General features: G+C 40.2%; 1 protein-coding gene across 1 annotated transcript in view; it reads right to left on the bottom strand.

The window, feature by feature from the left end:
* Window positions 1-489: 489 nt before the first annotated feature.
* Actr8 (ARP8 actin-related protein 8 homolog (yeast)) overlaps window positions 490-18,537 on the bottom strand; it is a 20,559-nt gene continuing 2,511 nt past the window's right edge. Inside the window, exons 2-13 of the mRNA XM_013030774.1 lie at window positions 17,393-17,563; window positions 15,380-15,490; window positions 13,124-13,228; window positions 12,727-12,900; window positions 11,962-12,055; window positions 11,634-11,766; window positions 5,669-5,822; window positions 5,151-5,246; window positions 4,420-4,560; window positions 2,422-2,686; window positions 1,587-1,750; window positions 490-755 (exon numbers count right to left, since the gene is read on the bottom strand). Of these exons, the coding sequence (XP_012886228.1) occupies window positions 612-755; window positions 1,587-1,750; window positions 2,422-2,686; window positions 4,420-4,560; window positions 5,151-5,246; window positions 5,669-5,822; window positions 11,634-11,766; window positions 11,962-12,055; window positions 12,727-12,900; window positions 13,124-13,228; window positions 15,380-15,490; window positions 17,393-17,563 (1,752 nt within the window). The 3' untranslated portion in view covers window positions 490-611. The remainder of the gene's footprint in view (window positions 756-1,586; window positions 1,751-2,421; window positions 2,687-4,419; window positions 4,561-5,150; window positions 5,247-5,668; window positions 5,823-11,633; window positions 11,767-11,961; window positions 12,056-12,726; window positions 12,901-13,123; window positions 13,229-15,379; window positions 15,491-17,392; window positions 17,564-18,537) is intronic.

Raw genomic sequence — 18,537 nt, 5'->3', positions numbered from 1 at the left:
CCTATTGAGGCCAGCTCAGGAACCATTATGCCATGCCATATGTCTCCATGTTTCTGTCTTGTCTCCTGGCTCTTCTCCAGTCATCATGGCTCTCCACTGGAGTGGAATTGGTTTGTTGGTATTGTTTTTGTTCTTTCTTCCCTCTCTGGCCTTCATGGCTGTTTCCTAACAGTGTTAAGTGTATTTGTTGGCTGCTGGTCTAAGACAGGAGTCCACCATGTACTCACTGGCCTTTTAATAAAGACTTCAAAATGTGGCTTCTCGGTTTTCTCACCTTACAACAAGGATTGTGGTTTGAAGCCAGCCCAGGCAGGAAAGTCCATGAGGCTCTTATCTCCAATAAGCTACTCAGAAAAAGCCAGAAATGATGCTGTGGCTCAAGTGGTAGAGCACTAGCCTTGAGCAAAAGAAGCTCAGGGACAGAGCCCAGGCTGAGGTCAAGCCTCAATAGTGGCAAATAAATAAATAATCAAATCACATATATCCTGAATATAAAATTGGAACTTATTTTATTTTCCATGAAAATGAAGCATCTATGCCAATAAATTAAAAAAATATATTCCCTTTAAGTCTTGGTTTTCATCTTCAACAGTGACCTTTTCCCCCCATTTTTACCACACGAAAGCTGCTCGCTCTCGTAACATGCGGACACCAAAGCGCTGCCATTCTCGCTGATAAATCCAAAGTTCTTGTGTGGTATCTAAACAGGCCAACACTGCCCCTCCTTTCCAAGCAATCAGCCGGGGATCCATGTCCTACACCGAAGATAAAGTGATTTCAGACATATTTTATCATTTACTTTAGTTGGAGATGAAGATAGATTCCTGTTAGGGTAGGTTTCTACCTGCATAGACCACAGGACCTTGGGTGTATGTCATGCCTAGCATGATCAAGGCCCTGGGTTCAATCTCTAGTACCACTACTGACAAGATAGCAAGACTCACAAAGAACAGATAATTTTGTTTCAATCTGTAAGAGAAATCTGTATTACTCTTCCATAAACATACAAAAAAGCCCTACAGGCAAAAATGTATATAATAAAATAACTTACTAAAATTTATGTGTGGGATACAAGTATCTCCACAAGCCCTCTGTTAGGATGAAAATGAAATGAGAACATTACCAGAAATGGTAGTAAGTTTTAATGATGTACGGGTGTGATCTATTTCTAAAATCTTTGATTTTTATTTCTTTTTAGGATAGTTTAAACCAAAAAGATCCTTAAAGATCTCTAGTACAGAGCCCAGCAGAAACTTCATACTAAGACAGAGATGAAAATGCAGCAGGACTGTCAAGGTGTGAGACAATCAGTTGTCTCTTGACCCACACGGTTCTTTCAGAAAGAGGGGGGAAATCAGGCGCAGCAAGGACCAGAACAGGAATCCAATCCTCTCACCAGAGCTCCTTGTGCCACATCCATGACCTGCTGGAAACTAAAACGTCTACTTCCCCAAGCCCTTAAGAACTTTTCAGACATGAGCCCACACCTCCCCCAAGACTTTACCTGTCCACATGCTTTACAAATAGAAGTAACCAATATTACCTCACTTGCGTTCAGTCCAAAATTACTCAATCAAACAACACACCTTTGGCCTTGTGATCACATCCACATTTTCAATAATTCGCCTGAAGGAAGGTGGCATTTTGTTGAGAATTCTATGCTGCAGAAATTCTTGAGCTTTATGAAACATTAAGCCACCTCCCACCACCAGGATGGAGCTGTACATTTTCTTCTTGGTATCATCAGATGCTGAAAAGACAGTGACATCCCTTGTACTTACTCATCACCACTACTCCAGGACCAGCCACCATCATCTCTTGCTTGGACAACTGCACTAAGACACTGCATCCAGAACCAGCACATAAAACAGAAGTGTGAGCAAGTTGCTACCCCACCATCTAAACCTTACTACTTACAGGATGAAAACCAAACTTTAAGAGTTCACAACGTCCAGCGAGATATGAGCTGCTTCTCTAGACTCACCCACTTGATTCTTCCTCAGCCTGCAATATCACCCATATGTCACTGCTACCCTCCATCTAGCCCTTATATCTCCCACATGGCTCATTTTCAAGAAAGCTTTTTATCCTCTGTATCTCTGCCAGAGTAGGAAAAATATCCTTTATTAAATTTCTCAGTCAGGAGGCTTAAGTTCAACTTTTAGATGCAATATTCTAATTTCATATTACTACTATGGCAGTAGTAATTTGTGGTAACTTGATCTTCCCTAGACTTTAATACTTGATGAGGCCAGAAACCAATTCTACTGCATTACTATATTCCCAAAACCTGACAAGGCATGGATGGAGTGGGTGCTAGGCAGGTTTTGAACAGGTATGCTGTACAAATACACCCTAGGCTGATCCAATTTAACTGCTGCTCACTTTGCTGCAAACTCCTGGTTTCCCAAATGTACTTACAACAGCAGTCTATGCTATGAAGGATGGCTTTATCAAGGCCCAGGGCTTTCCCTTCAAACAGTGAGATGGCAGTTTTCCTGGACATCAGCGCAGTGAGGGCTTCCTCAGAATCATTGCCAGCTATCAGACAGTCTCCCTGGGAGGACCCCAAGTCCACCTCCTGGGAATGAAGTCTTTCAGGTAGATCAGAGGACTGGCCACGAAGATCTCCTTCAAATCCAATAGGTTTGGATGCGGACTTTCGGTCAGCAGTAGCTTTCGCAGACTACAAATAAAAGGGACAATCAAACAGATGGAATGACTTTACCACAATGCTATTGGTAATGTATAGCTTGCTACAACCCCTCCGGCTACTATGTGCAATTATAAAATGAAAGCCACCATAGAACATACGTAACTGCCAGCACCAACTCCCTGAGAGCTGAGGCATGTAAGCATGGACATGCTCTGACAATCCAAAGGCATGTCTGGAAGCAGGACAGGTTTTAGAACCTTATTACCACTAGTTGGATTTTAAAACTGGAATGTCAACACACATCCTTTCCCATAAATTCATTTTTTTTCTGGTTCTGGGGCTTAAATTCAGGGCCTGGGCCTGGATGATGTTCCTGAGCTTCTTTGTGCTCAAGGCTAGCACTCTACCACTTAAGTCACAGTGTCACCTGTGGCCTTTTCTGAGTAGTTTATTGGAGCGTGTAAGCATCTCACAGACCTCCTGAGGTAGCTTTGAACCTCGATCCTCAGATCTCAGCCTCCTGAGTAACTAGCACCTAGCTAAACTGAACTTAAGGGTCTACATAGCTCAAATTGGTCTAAAACTCATGATTATTATCATGCTTTCATACAGCCCTAAACCAAACAACAGTGCTGGGATTCTAGGCATAAAACACTGGGACCAGCTCTAAACTGAATTTTGATTGTATTCATTTTTGTGCTGAAACTGGTGCTTAAATTCAGAACACTGCATTTTTTGCTAAGCTGGTTTGCTCATGGCTGGCAGCTTTTTGCTGCTTATTTTGGAAACAGAACCTTGCAAATTTTTGCCCAGGCTAACTTTAAACCACATTTGATCAGGTAAGGATTATGGACAAGAGTCACTGGACTATGCTTAAACTGAGGGTGTGTGTGTGTGTGCGCGCCTTGTGTGTGTGTGCCCCAGGACTATGAGGGTGTGTGTGTGTGCGCGCCCCAAGACTATGCTTAAACTGTGTGTGTGTGTGTGTGTGTGTGCGCGCGCGCATGCGTACCCCTGTCCTGAGGCTTGAACTCAGGGCCTGGGCACTCTCCCTGAGCTTTTGTGCTTAAGGCTAGCACTCTACCACTTGAGCCACAGCTCCACTTCTGGCTTTTTGGTAGTTTTCATTGGAAATAAAAATTTCACAAACTTTCCTTCCCACGCTGGCTTTGAACTGTGATCCTCAGTATCAGCTTCTTTGAGATGCTAGGTTGACAAGTGTGAGCTACTGGCACCTGGCCTTAAACTGAGTATTTAAACGGATTGTTTCGGTAGGATTCAAGTTCCAGTAGCTGTTATGGAATCTCCTTTCTGGATCTAATCTACTACCTCCTTCTTGTATTTGGGCATGGGAACAAACACTACAAAAGGTTTAAAGTCCCGTTTTACTTTCACCATGAACAGATGAGCTAGTCCCAGTAGTGGGCTATGTGGTGTAGGGGCACAAATTAAAGCTGTTTACTCAATGTCACCTATCTCTCACGCTGACATTTTAAAAGTAGATAATATAAGTAATAATATATGTCAAAAGGAAATTATCTTCATCAAGTTACTTCTAAATGTATGAACTGGCATTCAGAAAACTGAATGTCGAAAGGAGGACAAAAATCTATCACATACATTTTAAACACACAATTTGCAAGCCTAAGTATTGGGGTCACTCTGCTAGAAGATTGTGGTGATAATGATGATATCCTACTTCTAGGATAACTTCTATTTCAGGGTTGAAACTTATCTCCTCTCCCACCAGAACTGCTGCACACCTGTTCTTGCTTGCTCTGTGTAGCCAACAGGTAATGTTCATCATGAGGATCTTCGGGATCACCTTGTGATCTGTGTTGCAAAGTCGTCATTTTCTGCCCAACAATTCCAAAAGTTGCTGGGTAAAATAATGCCATTGGAGCCTAAGCATGGATGAGAAAGAGTAACTGAAAGCCATACTGCCTCCTGTAAAACAACTTATCCATTAAAGTTTGTTCTTCTGAGAACAAAACTGGCAGATCAGATCCTCTAAGTCTGAGTAGGATTATCTCATCAATGCACAACAGGAGAGAAAACTCATCATCCAAATGAAGGGAAGACAGGACACACACCAAGAGACAACTCAAAGGAAATATAAAGTGCCTCATAATCTACTTTATTATTTCCTAATAAGAACAGAGCCTATCTCACTAGTAACTTGTCATTATGACTAGCTAGAAAGACAGAAGAATTCAAGGTTTATCCTAAAAATTAAGAACAAGGAAGAGGTGAGCAGGGGAGGATGGGTGTGAATGTTGAAAGGGGTAACAATGACCAAGATTCATTTATAAACTCCTTTATACAACTACTTAAATATAGTTTTAAGACAAAAAGAAAGATAGTCTTCAAAATCTGTTGTAATCTCTAATCTAATGGTTATTGGTTTGGCAAATAACCTACCATCAGTTGACATTCTTACCCTATGATGTTTCTAGCAAGTGCCTATTATCTCAGTTAGAACCTATCACATTACCTGGAGTTTTTCATCACCTAATCGAAACTGGTATAGCAGGGCAGGAGAATCTGGATGTCGAATCTGAAATTCATGGTCCTGAAGTCCAGAGATGTCCTGATTCCAGGAAAAGATGCTGTCAGTGAATCAGTAAGAATGCATTTAACCTCTTCAAATTATGAGTAAGCTTCTCCAGCATCTAAATCTCACACAAAGGTCACCCTACAATGGTGTACCACTGAATAAATTAAGTTTGACCTTCCTTTTTGCACGGGTCAGTCTGAATCACAATCTTCCTTTTCACACTTCCTATAAAGTTGAGATGTCAGGCAAGCACCAGCTTTGGGTTGAAATGGTTTTTTTTTTTTTTTAACTTTTTGCCAGGGCTAGCCTCAAACGATAATCCTCTTGATTTTAGCCTCCCAAGCAGTCAGGATTACAGCAGTAAGCTATCAGGCTTGGCATAAAATTTTAAGTATCTTTTAAATATCTTATATTTTTCCTGGAACCAAAAACAGCGACATTGATTTTCTTCTTACCTGATCTAAATGACAAAAGGTTTCTTTTAGATGCTGCAGAAGAAGGCAATCCATTTTGTTTGTTAATTGACATTCTCTGTAAGGGAACCCAGCTCGCTGCATGAGCCAGTAAAAGCACCTCGACACATCAGATCCTCCATATGCCAGACATAACCTAAAGTTGATAAAACAGAAGATGGTTATTGTCCAGTTAAGAAGGTACACAGAGCCGGGCACTGGTGGCTCACGCCTGTAATCCTAGCTACTCAGGAGGCTGAGATCTGAGGATCGCGGTTCAAAGCCAGCCCGGGCAGGAGAGACCCTGAGACTCCTATCTCCAATAAACCACCAGAAAACCGGAAGTGGCGCTGTAGCTCAAGTGGTAGAGCGCTGGCTTTGGGTGAAGAGCTGAGGGACAGTGCCCATGCCCAGAGTTCAAGCCCCACGACAGACCAAAAAAAAAAGAAGGTACACAGAATGTTTCAAGAACTCTATTAGGCATGGTTAAACACAGCATTTCAAGAAGTTTGCTACTGGAATGGAAGGAAAGGACAGAATGGATGGATGGAAGAAAGAAGCTCTAGCCAAAGCCAGTGGTGGGCCCGGCACCTGTGGCTTATGTCTGTCATTCTAGCTACACAGGAGGCTGAGATCTGAGGACTGTGGTCCAAAGCCAGTCAGGGGATAAAAATCAGTAAGGCTCTTACCTCCAAATAACCACCAGAAAACTGGAAGTGGTGCTGTGGCTCAAAATGGTAGAGCACTAGCCTTAAGTAAAAAAGTTCAGGGACAGCACCCAGGCCCTGAGTTCAAGCCCACAACCAACCAAAAACAAAACAAAACAAACTAAAAACCAGTAACAACAACAACAACAAAAAACATGGTAGAGTATCTAGAAGCTATGCTATTTCCAAATATAAAATCAGAGACATAGAGCGTAGACTATTAACTCAAGCTCAGTCCATGTCATTGTGTTTATCGTGACTGTTGGTACTACTAGCACGCATGGCATAATAATGTGAGACCGTTTAGAGCAAACTGTTCACCAAATGCAGATTTCTTCAACTTGAGAAATGTATATTATCTTAGTGATGATAGGAAACATGGGTCCAACAATTTCTCTATACTTTGAGAACCACTAGCACTGTAGTCCAAAGAGATGAACCAAAAAACCTCAGGGTGGGCTTTAGAATGCATCCTTGGTAGTTGGGCTAAGGAGGATGAAAGATTGGTATTGTCCAAATAAACTGTCTATAAGTATAAAACAGAATATTGAAATTGTATTACGAAAGGGGGAGGGAGATAAAGAAGAGTACTGGGGGAGAGGATTGAATGGAATACACTGTATACATGTGTAGAAATGCCAAATGAAATCCCCCCTTGTATAGCTAATATAATCTCTTTTTCTTGTCTTAGCAAGACAAAGTTTACTTCTGCAGAAGGATGCCCATCAGTCAAAAATCTGGCAAGTAAGCACACAGAGTAGGCAGTATGCACCAGGCCCTCCAACTTTGTTCAAAAGTTGAGCTCAGGTTCACAATCTCCTGATTGGTTAGTTTAAATAGAATAAAGTGTATTTATATAAGGTGATTTTTGACATAAAATTAACAGTTCACAAGTAACCTTAGAATATACCCACACCCTCTACTATTTCTTGAACAGCCTAGGAAATGTCATTAATTCCATCGTGAAAAGAAACCAGTTTAAAGCAAAAACTTACATTTTACAAATCCTTTTTTGTCAAAGCAGAAACTTTTAAGCAACATAGTTTGATAGAAAAGACAATTTTTTCTCACAGCCCCCCTTTTATTTTCTATTCTTTTCTTCAAAGCCTTTTAACATTAGCCTCCATATGTGTTATTTTCACAACATCCAATTACAGACATTGTCCCAATCATGACAACGAGGGACATTACAGCTGAGGTCAACACTCAGCCATGAACTCTGAATTTTTAGTTGATGGTCCCATCCAGGGCCTTCCTGAGGATGAAAGTACATATACCCCCTTTTTCCTGCTAGAATAATATCAGAAGCCATCCAATTTTTCTATGTGTTGCTACAGGATTTAACTGTACCTGGCTTTAGTTTCATCAAGAACTCCTCATTGAATCCTGATGGCTTATGTAAACCTGGAGGTCACACTGAAGAGGGTTTCAGTTTTTGAAATGCCAGGGTGAAAGGGATAGCCAATTAAACCAAAGTACAGTTGTTTTTTTTTTCTCCCATCTGACCAGAAAAGCCTCAAGGAAAAGCCCCCACAATACCACTGGACATTGGCTCTAGCAATGGTGAGGGCAGAACCATTCCCATCTCCTCTAAAGACCCGCTTCCACTTCCATTTCCCAGGGACTTCTCCCACCTGGAGCACTGCGTGAAGTTAAGAGTTATGGGACAGTGACTTCAACCTACTGCAGCTTTCACTGACCATAGAAAACAGTAGACACTGTCCTTCAGGACTTGTTGCCCCAAGCCAGTTTGTCTTGGAAATGAGCTATTTGCCATGGCAGGATCTGTGGTATATCCCAGAGAGAAAGAGACAATCTGATGTTTGATCTACCTGTCACACATGCCTAAAAATCACTTTTAAAATGCAAACAATATTTTATCCATTCCAACCAGGCATTTGTTTCACCATATTCATTTTCAACAGCTATCACCTATCTTAAATCTTTTACCCGCAATACAAGTACCTCAAAATGCCTGCTTTGAGACCAAAGGACATCTGAGGGCCCCATAATAGTAGGCTTCATTAATTCTCAGCAGAATTTCCATATCAGACCGGGAATGCCAATAGAAATTCCTAGCTCACAATACCTAAATGTAGAAGGAACCTCAGTCATGGAGTGAGGATCTGTAACCATGACCAAGGGGTTACATTGTAGTTGACCATTCCACAACTCTTAACCATAACAGGGCAAATAATCACCCTCTGGGACAGCAAACTTAAATCCTCCCCTCTTTCGGTCCTCCCAGGGAACAAGAGCCAGCATCAAGGGTGGGAATGTGGTTTAGTGGTAGAATGTCTACTTAGTATGCATAAAGCCCTGTGTTTTTCAGTACCAAATAAACAGAAAAGGCTGGAAGTGGTGCTGTGGCTCAAGTGGTAAAATGCTAGTCAACACCCAGAGTTCAAGCTCCAAGACTGGCAAAAAAAGAGTCAGCAACTACCTTTTCAGTCTTTTTAAAATCATTTGGAATCTCCAGGACTGAATGACCACTGTCTTCCCTCAGGAGCTCAGGTTACCCACGTGCAGCAAGTCCATCCCTTTTCTGTAATACTCACTGCTCTTTCAGTGGTGAGTAGCACTTCATAAGATCCCTCTTACATCAGCTTGAGTTTTCTTCCAAGTTTTGATTAGGATGCAATCTTTTTTTTTTTTTTGGTTGGTTGTGGGGCTTCAACTCTGGGCTTGGGCGCTGTCCCTGCGTTCTTCAATTCAAGGCGAATGCTCTTACTGCTTGAGCCACAGTGCCACTTCCGGTTTTCTAGTGGTTTATTGGAGGTAAGAGTCTCACGGACTTTCCTGCCTAGGCTGGCGTTGAACCGTGATCCTCAGATCTCAGCCTCCCGAGTAGCTAGGATTACAGGTGTGAGCCCCTGGCGCCCGGCCAGGATGCAATCTTAAGACTCATATTGCTATCTGGGGAACTCAAGGTATGGAGTCTGGGCCAGCAGTTCTTGTTGCCATGAGGGATGCACGGGCTAAGGAGATACTGCACATACAATGTTGGAGGAACTGATCTTTGGTTTTCAAAGAGGGGAGACCAAAAGATCAGCACGGGTAAGGGAGACCTTTAATTTGAAACCTGAGTTTCTCCTTCGCCTCCTTGAGGTGGTCCCTTTGATTCCTGTTTTATAAGTTAAACAGCTCTGTGCCACCTACTTTACTAGAGTATAAATCCCTGGGCATACATATGTTCTGAGAATACTACACATACCCTGTATTCCCCAATGGCTCTGCCCACAGTCCCCAGTGAAGCCTCTTCCTGAGTGATCAAGGCAAGAACTAGTCATGTGGCCAGTCTTGGCAGCTTCAGTCAAACTTCACCCTGTCCTGTAGACTTAATCCTCTCTATTAGAGATCTCTTGTACACTCATCTTGTACTCAACCCCTTCTACTGGGGATTTCTCATATAACCCAAGATTGATTTCCCTATACTCAGAGAGAATCTCCTATTGATGACCTGAGACATGAACTATCACAATTTCCTCAAAAGCATAAGATTTGTTTTTCTTTTAATTAATTCCCGCTCAGCACACATTTCACAAAGATGATTATCACACTGAATGCATATTTTCAGTCCATACACATCGCTCCCTTTTTCCTTTTAACACCTTTAAAGTCTGGTTGAGTGCAAATAACTCACACATTGTGTAGACCTCTAATTAGGCAATCTCACTAATTTATTTCTTAATTTAACCACATGCACCAATGAATACCCTTTATCCCATTTTCCCTGTATTACCCCTGAGAAACCATTAACAGGAACTTAAACCTGACCTTTTATAAAAGAAGTTTTTCTGAGAGAATTTGGCCTTATCAGACCAAAGTCTGAAAAAAAAACAAAAACAATACATTACTCAACTTAAATCCAAGGGTAGTTCCTTTGTTCCCAGTGACAAATAAATAAAAGACTTTTCTAAAGAAGGCAGGGCCAAAACTAGAGCTTGAACTAAGGTCTGCTTAGGGCTCTCCATTATCTAGACTTCCCCTGGCTTCCAACATAAAAGATTAGGCTCCACTTCCAAAGCTTAGAAGAAATGACATTAGTTCTGAAGGCCTAGGATTTTATCTAGTCTGCAATATCCAATCCTTTTTATAGTTCTCTTAGAGTTGGTGGTAGAGGCATGCTGGCAATCCCCTCCTTAAGCAACCAGGTGTTCCTTTACTCCTGGGATATCACCGTATTGATGCTGAGCTTAGCGCAGGGCACCTGATCAGCAGAGTGTACTGCAGCCAATTCTGTGGCTAGTCAAAGAATGCATTCTGACTTAAGGTAGGAGGCACTGACCTTTTTTGTAAACTGCTTGGGTTCGTTCTCTTTTAAATTTGTATCTATGTTGTATTTATGTGACAGACAAGAAGCTACCTCAGAAGCACAGAATGCGGCAAAGAACTACTTTGTATATGTACTACCTGAGTGGGCTCACCTGTTACCATGATAGCATGCCTCAGGAAGGACATGCAGTAGACCTGCTCCTGCCATTGATTTTACTAACTTATGTCTCAGTGATGCCATCATGAGACAGCCACCATAAACTTATTCATCTATCACTGAGCACCACTTCTATAAGAAAAGGAAATATTTACCTAGACATAAAATACCAGTTTTCTCTTACATAACTTGCCTAAATAAAACTTTGCTGTGAGGGTGTGAATAGTTTTTTAAGCAGTAGACCACTTGGAAAAACACAATGGAGGCATACACTTCCTCTGGGAAAGTATACAACAAAATATGGAACTTTCAGGAGCTACTTGTGTAAATTCATGTTAGAAAATCCCATAAGGGCAAAATCATTTGTTTTAACTTTGCTAGAGTTTGTTCACCCCCCCCCCTTTTGTAGCTTTATATGTAGATTTCTGAATATATAATTTCTTCCTTTTGGAGGGGGAGTGGTGGTTACTGGGGTTTGAACTCAGGGCTCTGCATTTTCTAGTTACTAGCCATGCTTCCATTCCATTTTTGCTTTAGCTATTTTTAAGGGAAATTCTATAAATTTTTGCCTTAGCTTCAACTCTTCCTACCTATGGCCTCTAGAATAGATGGGATCACAGATGTGCATTATCACATCCAACTTATTGAGGTATGATTTTTTATTCAGGCTAGTCACAAATCGTAATCCTCTGGATTTCAGCCTCCTGAATGGATGAGATCACACCAGTCTAAATATATAATTTCTCATAAACAATAATCTGTAATGATTTGAACAGACTGCAATAGAACAGGTTATCAGGGTGCACCATTTCCCAAATGTCTTCCTTACCGAGTGTTCCGATGAGACACGCCATCCTCTACACAACACACACTTGTCTTCTGGTCCCCAACATCTACAATACACGTACTGCTTAAGCCACTTCCAAAGGTGGCACAGACAGACTCCTGGTGAACAACAATCCCTAAAAACAATAAGCAGAGGAACAATTAGCTACAGAGCAGTGAAGATCCTGAAATAAATCTACTGGCTAAAGTTAGGCGTCTAAAAGCCACTAGGCAAGTATCTAAGTGGCACAGACCTTTCAGAAGTTAAGTAAGTCAGTGAATTACATTAACGTCACCACTTAAAGGTTGTCTCACTGGATTATCAGACATACCTGAAAAACCCATCTTCATTAGTATCATATTCACTAGTTCTTTCACATGCTGTTTATTGTAGATATCAGGAATTAACAAGATACATCTGTAATACTAACAAGAAGAAAAACAAATGAAGCTTTTAACTCAAGTCTAGTCAAGTCCAATCCCATCATACATGTCTTTAGGAAGGCTTCCTCCACAGAAGTTGTGGCTAAAAGCCCAGAAGCAAAAGCTCTAATCTCTTCACTATGCTTTTAGTTTCATTAGTAAACAGAAAAAGCTAAAGGGTTTTTTCCTCCCATGTCCAATTATTTCAAACTTGTAAAATGAAAAACAAGACAACTAATGTGAGTAAGGTATAGACAAAAGGCAAAAACAAGGACCAGCTTGCTGATTTCTTTTTTTTTGTCGGTTGTGGGCCTGGGCACTGTCCCTCAGCTCTTCAGCTCAAGGTTAGCCCTCTACCACTTTAGCCACAGCGCCACTTCTGGCTTTTTCTGCTTATGTGGTGCTGAAGAATCAAACCCAGGGCCTCATGCATGCAAGGCAAGCACTCTACCACTGAGCCACCTTCCCAGCCCCCAGCTTGCTGATTTCTGAATGGCAGCCAGACTCTAAAGAAGTAGACTTAAGGAAGGGAGAATGCACTGGAGAGGAATTAAGCAAAGAAGAAGATATCTTAAGCTATCTATAAGGGAATGCTTCAAGGGCAGAGCATTCTAAACAATTCAGTTATGTGTACTTCCTGAAGACAATTCAAATAACTGGGAATTTTAGCTCACCTTTAAATCTTTCAGTGGGATTTCCAAATATTTTTGCATTGCATGAGACCATATTACTTCAATATCGGCCAGAACAGCGGTAAGGGAGCCCCCAGGTCCTGGATGAATATTTAACTGACCTCTTCTGATAGGCCAGTGAATGTTATAGCAGTCTAATGGATTAACATACAAGGCCTAGAAAAGGAGGGAAGGCACAAGAGTACATTTAAAAAATTCTCCTCTAAGGGTTTTCTGGATTTACACCCAGAATGTCATTCAGAATATTTTCTGCACACTCTATATGTTGAGCTGGAATATTTAACAGGAGTTGATGTAGCTCCAAGAGTCACTTTAGGAGTCATTTCAGGAGGAAGATCAAGCTTTTCTTCTTCCATTTCATTGTGAAAACGTTTCCTACCTCTTCTCCTACTAAAAACTCAGGATGATGAGCTGTGTTTGTCCACTTATTTCCTGAGCAGTGATCTAAAATTGCAGGTCGCATCTGCTTGTTATAGGAGCGTGCCTAAAGAGAAAGTCAGAGATGAGTTGAATTTGTATCGTGTAGTAGGAGGGCAGACTGAGTCCTCAATACACTCCTTTCACGCATAAGCCAGCTGGAGTGGCAAATCTTAACCATAAATCAAAGGTATTTGGCAAAACGTTGACTGCTCACACCCATGACTGACCAAAAAAAAAAAAAGATCCTTTTCTCCTTTTCGACAATCTTGATTTTTTGGCCATGTAACACAGAGACTGCAATTTACAGCCAGTCTAAAACCTAAGCTGTATTTGCTTAAATTGAATACAAACCCACTTATAATCCAGATTCCTATCTTTATTGGCTTGTCACATTAAATTACAGGAAGAATACAGCTTCTAGAGTTAGTTTCAGGTAATTTATAAATATTAATCAACTTGCATTAAATAAACACCAAGAATTATTAGGCTCATTTATGCACTTGTAATGACAATTTGAGTATTGTATAAGTGCTATAAAAGATTTTTTTTAAAAAACTTATCTTACATTGCACAATATAGGGAAAAATGTGAATACATAATAGACTTCATATTCAATAGTGGTCCCATGAGATTGTAATGGGTGGAAACACTCAGCTACTCAGCATAACCTAGCATTCAATGCTCTATTCCTTTAGTTGTGGTAATGGTGGTGTAAACCTACTAGCCTAACAGTCACATAAAAGCAAAGCATGTACAGTTACATACAGTACATAATCCTTACACTAACAATTATGTTACTGGTTTATTTTCCTGTACTTTTATTTTCCTATTTTTTTTATTATTAGAGAGCAGTCTTCTACGTATAAACAGTTAATGAAAAAACAGCTGGAGGGAAGGGACAGGCAGAAGACGTGTTATTAAAGGAGCTGGAGCTCCCGTGGGATTTGTTCCTGAAGACCCTCCAGGGAATAAGATATATAGGTGGAACTTTTTTAGTGTCAGTAACAGAGCTTAGGGCTTCAAATAAACACCTCATGCTCTTATTCAGCTTTCTTGCTTACGTGAGTCATGCCTACATTCTGGCATTTTGCTGGTTAGATGGAAATAAGAGTCTTTCCAACTTTTTTGTCCAAGCTAGCTTCTATCTGCAATCTTCCTCTGAGTAGCTAGGATTACAGGCATGAGCCTAACACCTTGCTAAAATGAAATATTTTAATAAAAGCCTTTCTGGGAACTGGAGGCATGGTGCAGTAGATGTAGTGACATTCTTGAGTGAAAAGCTGAGTGAGGGCATGAAACGCTGAGTTCTAGCTCCAGTACCAGCAAAAATACAAATAAAAATAAAATCAACATGTTAGGCACTGGTGGCTGATGACTGTAATCCTAGCTACTGAGGAGGCTGAGATCTGAGGATCATGGTTTAAAGCCAGCCTGGGCAAGAAAGTCCATAAGATTCTGATCTCCAATTAACCACCCTGAAAAAGCCAGGAGCTCTTTCTTGTGGTAGGGTGACAGTTTTGAGCAAAAAAGCTCAGGAACAGCACCCAGGCCCTGAGTTTAAACACCAACACCAGCACAAAGTAAATAAACTTTTTAATACAGATATCTTAAGCGAAGTGTTATTCCAAAAGCTTTAAAAATTTAGTTTATAAACAGTAAGCCAAAGTTAATTTACTATTGAAGAATTAATTTTTAATAAATTTAGTATAGCCTTATAGTAGTAGACAGCAGTGTGTTGGGCCATCAAAGTCACTCATCACTAGTTCATTAATAAGGCTGGGTTAACATCCAGTCACAAAACTCTATTCCTAGAAAGTACCCTATGTAGGTGTGCTATTTTAATTTTATCCTTTGACCTATGTTTTTGCTGTTTCTTTAATGTTTAGATACACACATACCATGGGGTTACAATTGCCCATGGCATTCAGCATAGCTACACACCAAACAGGTTTATGGCCTAGCAGCAGGAGGCCTAGTTGTGTACTAGTCTAGATGTAGTTATACAAATTTAGATGTATAATTACATCTAAATTTGTATAACTACATCCTACTGTGCTGACACAATATTGCCCAACAATGCTTTTCTCAAAACATGTCCACATAATTAAGTGACATATGACTGTATTATATAACAGAGCTGCAAATAATTAAGTGACATATGACTGTATTATATAACAGAGCTGCAAAAAGAATACAAAGAGAATGTTGACTAAACTTGTTCAGGGGACACAGGAATCCTCCTTGTACCATTTGACATTTTTTTAGACCATATTGCTTGATCCACCATTTTAAGGCCATTTTGTCTTTGTTCATTACTTTCAGGTTTCTGGAGGAAGAAAACAAAATGGTTAGTATAAAGGATTTAATGATAAGAGAAAACAACACGCCTGTTACTAATTTAATCAACAGGAATGTTCCTTCATCAATACACAGTACTTTCTTAGTATTTGTAATACAAAGTAATCTTAAGAATCCCTTAGTGGGCATGATGGAGCACACCTATAATCCCAGCACTTCAGAAGGCTAAGGCAGGAGAATCACAAGTTTGAGGCTAGTCCAACCATAGTGAATTTCCAGGTCAGCCTGGACTACATAGCAACATACTGTCTCAAAAAACCCAAAAAACAAAATAGAAATGAAATCCAAGTCAGGCTAAGTATACAGCTCAGTGACTGCTTAGCATGTGTGGGACCCTGGGTTAGATTCTCAGCACTGCAAAAAAGAAAAAAAAAACATCCAAGTACTCTTACATTATAAATTATAAAAGTTAAGGTTTTCTGCAGGCTAGTTAAGTGATTTGCTTTTTGTTCAATCCCAAGAACCACAGAAAAGAGTAACTATTCACAAATATATATAATCTCAAGTCATTTTTCCTTTTTATTTTTCTGAGATAGTGTTTTATTATGTACCCCAGACTGATCTATTATGTACCCCTGTGTGATCCAGTTACATGCCCCACCTTCAAGTGCTGGGTCAAGTTACTTGTGAGTAATAAAAATTTTCACATTTACCAAAGCATACCTACCTTACTTTGTATTTATGGGATATTTCACAGACTCCTCACACATCCATATAATTCTCAAGTTTACAAGTTTGTAATGTCACATTCCTTGATATATTTTAATTTTATTTATCAAAGACTATTCGAGTTACTGTAATGTAAGAAACGCCTATGTTGAAAAGTTATACTGAAGCTAACATTGGGCTTTAATACAGTCTGCTAATTATACTAAACAATGAATGCTAAAGCTTATTGTCAGATATAGAAACTCATGAGCTCATAAAACTTGAAAGCTAAAGTGGATTGAGATGCAATATACAGACTTAACAACTTTCACAATTTTTTTCTAATAATTACTATTTACAACATGAGTGAATGTTTACTGCAAGAAAAATTTTTTGCTTGAAACTGATTTGATCTAAGACTTTATATACTTCTTTTGCAACTCAATTTGTTAACAGATTGAAAATACCAGTTAGATTTAAACCATATGTACTTGGAAAACACAGTTGTCTGTTAATAAAAACTTAAGTGTGTTGCATATGATTGTGTACATCTGTAATCCCAGCCCTCTAGATGACAGGAAAGGAAGAATGTAAACTGATGGCCAGCCTGGGCTACAGAGTTCCTGTGCCTCAAACAAAACAAAAAACACCTCCAAAAAACCCCAATGAAAAACAAAACAAAACTTGAACATATGATTTTAAGTGAATGACAATTTTGTATTTTCCATTACAAGAAAAAAAGTTAGTGACCCCCAGTTTGATCCCATGTGGGTTTTTTGGTTTCGTTTTGTTTTTTTTTGTTTTGTTTTGCTGGTCCTGGAATTTGAACTCAGGGCCTAGGAGCTGTCCCTGAGCTTCTTTTGCTTAAGGCTAGCACTCTACTACCTGATCCACAGCTCAACTTCCAGTTTCTTTTGTGATTATTTAAGAGATCAGAGTCTCATAGACTTTTCTGCCTGGGCTGGCTTTGAACCACGATCCTCAGTTCTCAGTTCCCTGAGTAACTAGAATTATAGGTGTAAGTCACAAGATGGATTTAAAACAATTAGATTTACTGTTTTTATAACTGACTCTTTACAAGCTACAATAATACTTGCAATTCTGAAGATTATTTTCAAGTGCAGCAAAACAATGACAATGTCTTTTCAAGATTCCCATGTATACTGTGTGTTTAAGCAAGGCAATAGCCTGAGCCTTCACTCCAGCTTTCATTCTGACTTACATTTAGTCCCTCCCTTAGGAGCCAGTTGTCCTTGTACAGGGGCTGCCCTTGTTGTTTGTGTCTTCGTGCAATGACATGAGGAATACTGACAGGAAGAGTATCTGTGGCTCGTCCAATTCTTAAAGTTGTAGAACCCGGATGTATGACAACGATGAAGTTGCTCTGGATTTGCTGCAAATAAGAAAAGAAAGTATGTTCCATGTTATTCAGTCCCTATTCACAATACCCAAGGTATACCACCAGCCTGCTTGTCATTTCTGCTACAACCGAAACTTAAAATAGGCAGATTGCAGCATAGGTATGCACCAGGCAGGAAGTGAGACCCTACCTCAAAACCATAAAAAACATGGTGAGGAGTGCCTGCCTGGCAAGCTCCAGACTGCCAGATTTGAACTCCTCTGAGTTGAAACCCCAAACTGACAAAACATTGAAAACCAGTAACTATCCCTGTGACTTGCAAAAATGACAAAGTCCAGACTTCTAGCCTCACTCTACAGCCACTTCTCTTCCAGTTTCTTTAATCCAGTATTTCTCTTGACTTCTCAACTCTTTGGCTTCCAAACCTTCACAAAGGCAATTCCCTTTTCTCTTAATGCTTTTTTTCCTGCTACATTTTTCTTCTCCTTTCAGGTACAAAGTTAATGTCACTAGTCTAGATGTGATCTTCCATAATGCATTTGAGTGTGAGTGTGTGTGTGTGTATGCTGGTACTGGGGCTTCAACTCAGGGCCTGACGTTCTTCCTTGGCTTTTTCACTCATGGCTGGTGCTCTACCACTTGAGCTACACCTCCAGTTCCAGCTTTTTGGTGGTTAGTTGGAGATAAGAGCCTTTCAGATTTGTCTGCCTGGGCTACTTCAAACTGTGATCCTCAGATTTCAGCTTCCTAAGTAGTAAGGATTACAGGTGTGAGCCACCAGCACCTGGCTCCATAATATAGTCTTACACACTCCTTTTCACAACACTTATCTATCTTGTAACTACTGTTTGTCCTCCAAACAGTAAAGTTCCTGGGGGATGGGGGGAGAAACAGGTTCTGTCTTGTCTACTGTTGTACCCCAGCACAGGCAGACAAGTATTGAACAATGATAACATTACTGTCAGAAAGTATTAAACTGTACTTCCTTTTTTTTTTTTTGGTCCGGT

This window comes from Dipodomys ordii, unplaced genomic scaffold (genome assembly GCF_000151885.1).
Source record: "Dipodomys ordii isolate 6190 unplaced genomic scaffold, Dord_2.0 Scaffold132, whole genome shotgun sequence".
NCBI lineage: Eukaryota > Metazoa > Chordata > Mammalia > Rodentia > Heteromyidae > Dipodomys > Dipodomys ordii.
The sequence above is the reverse complement of the archived record's forward strand: the minus strand, read 5'-3'. Positions and strand labels throughout refer to the sequence as shown.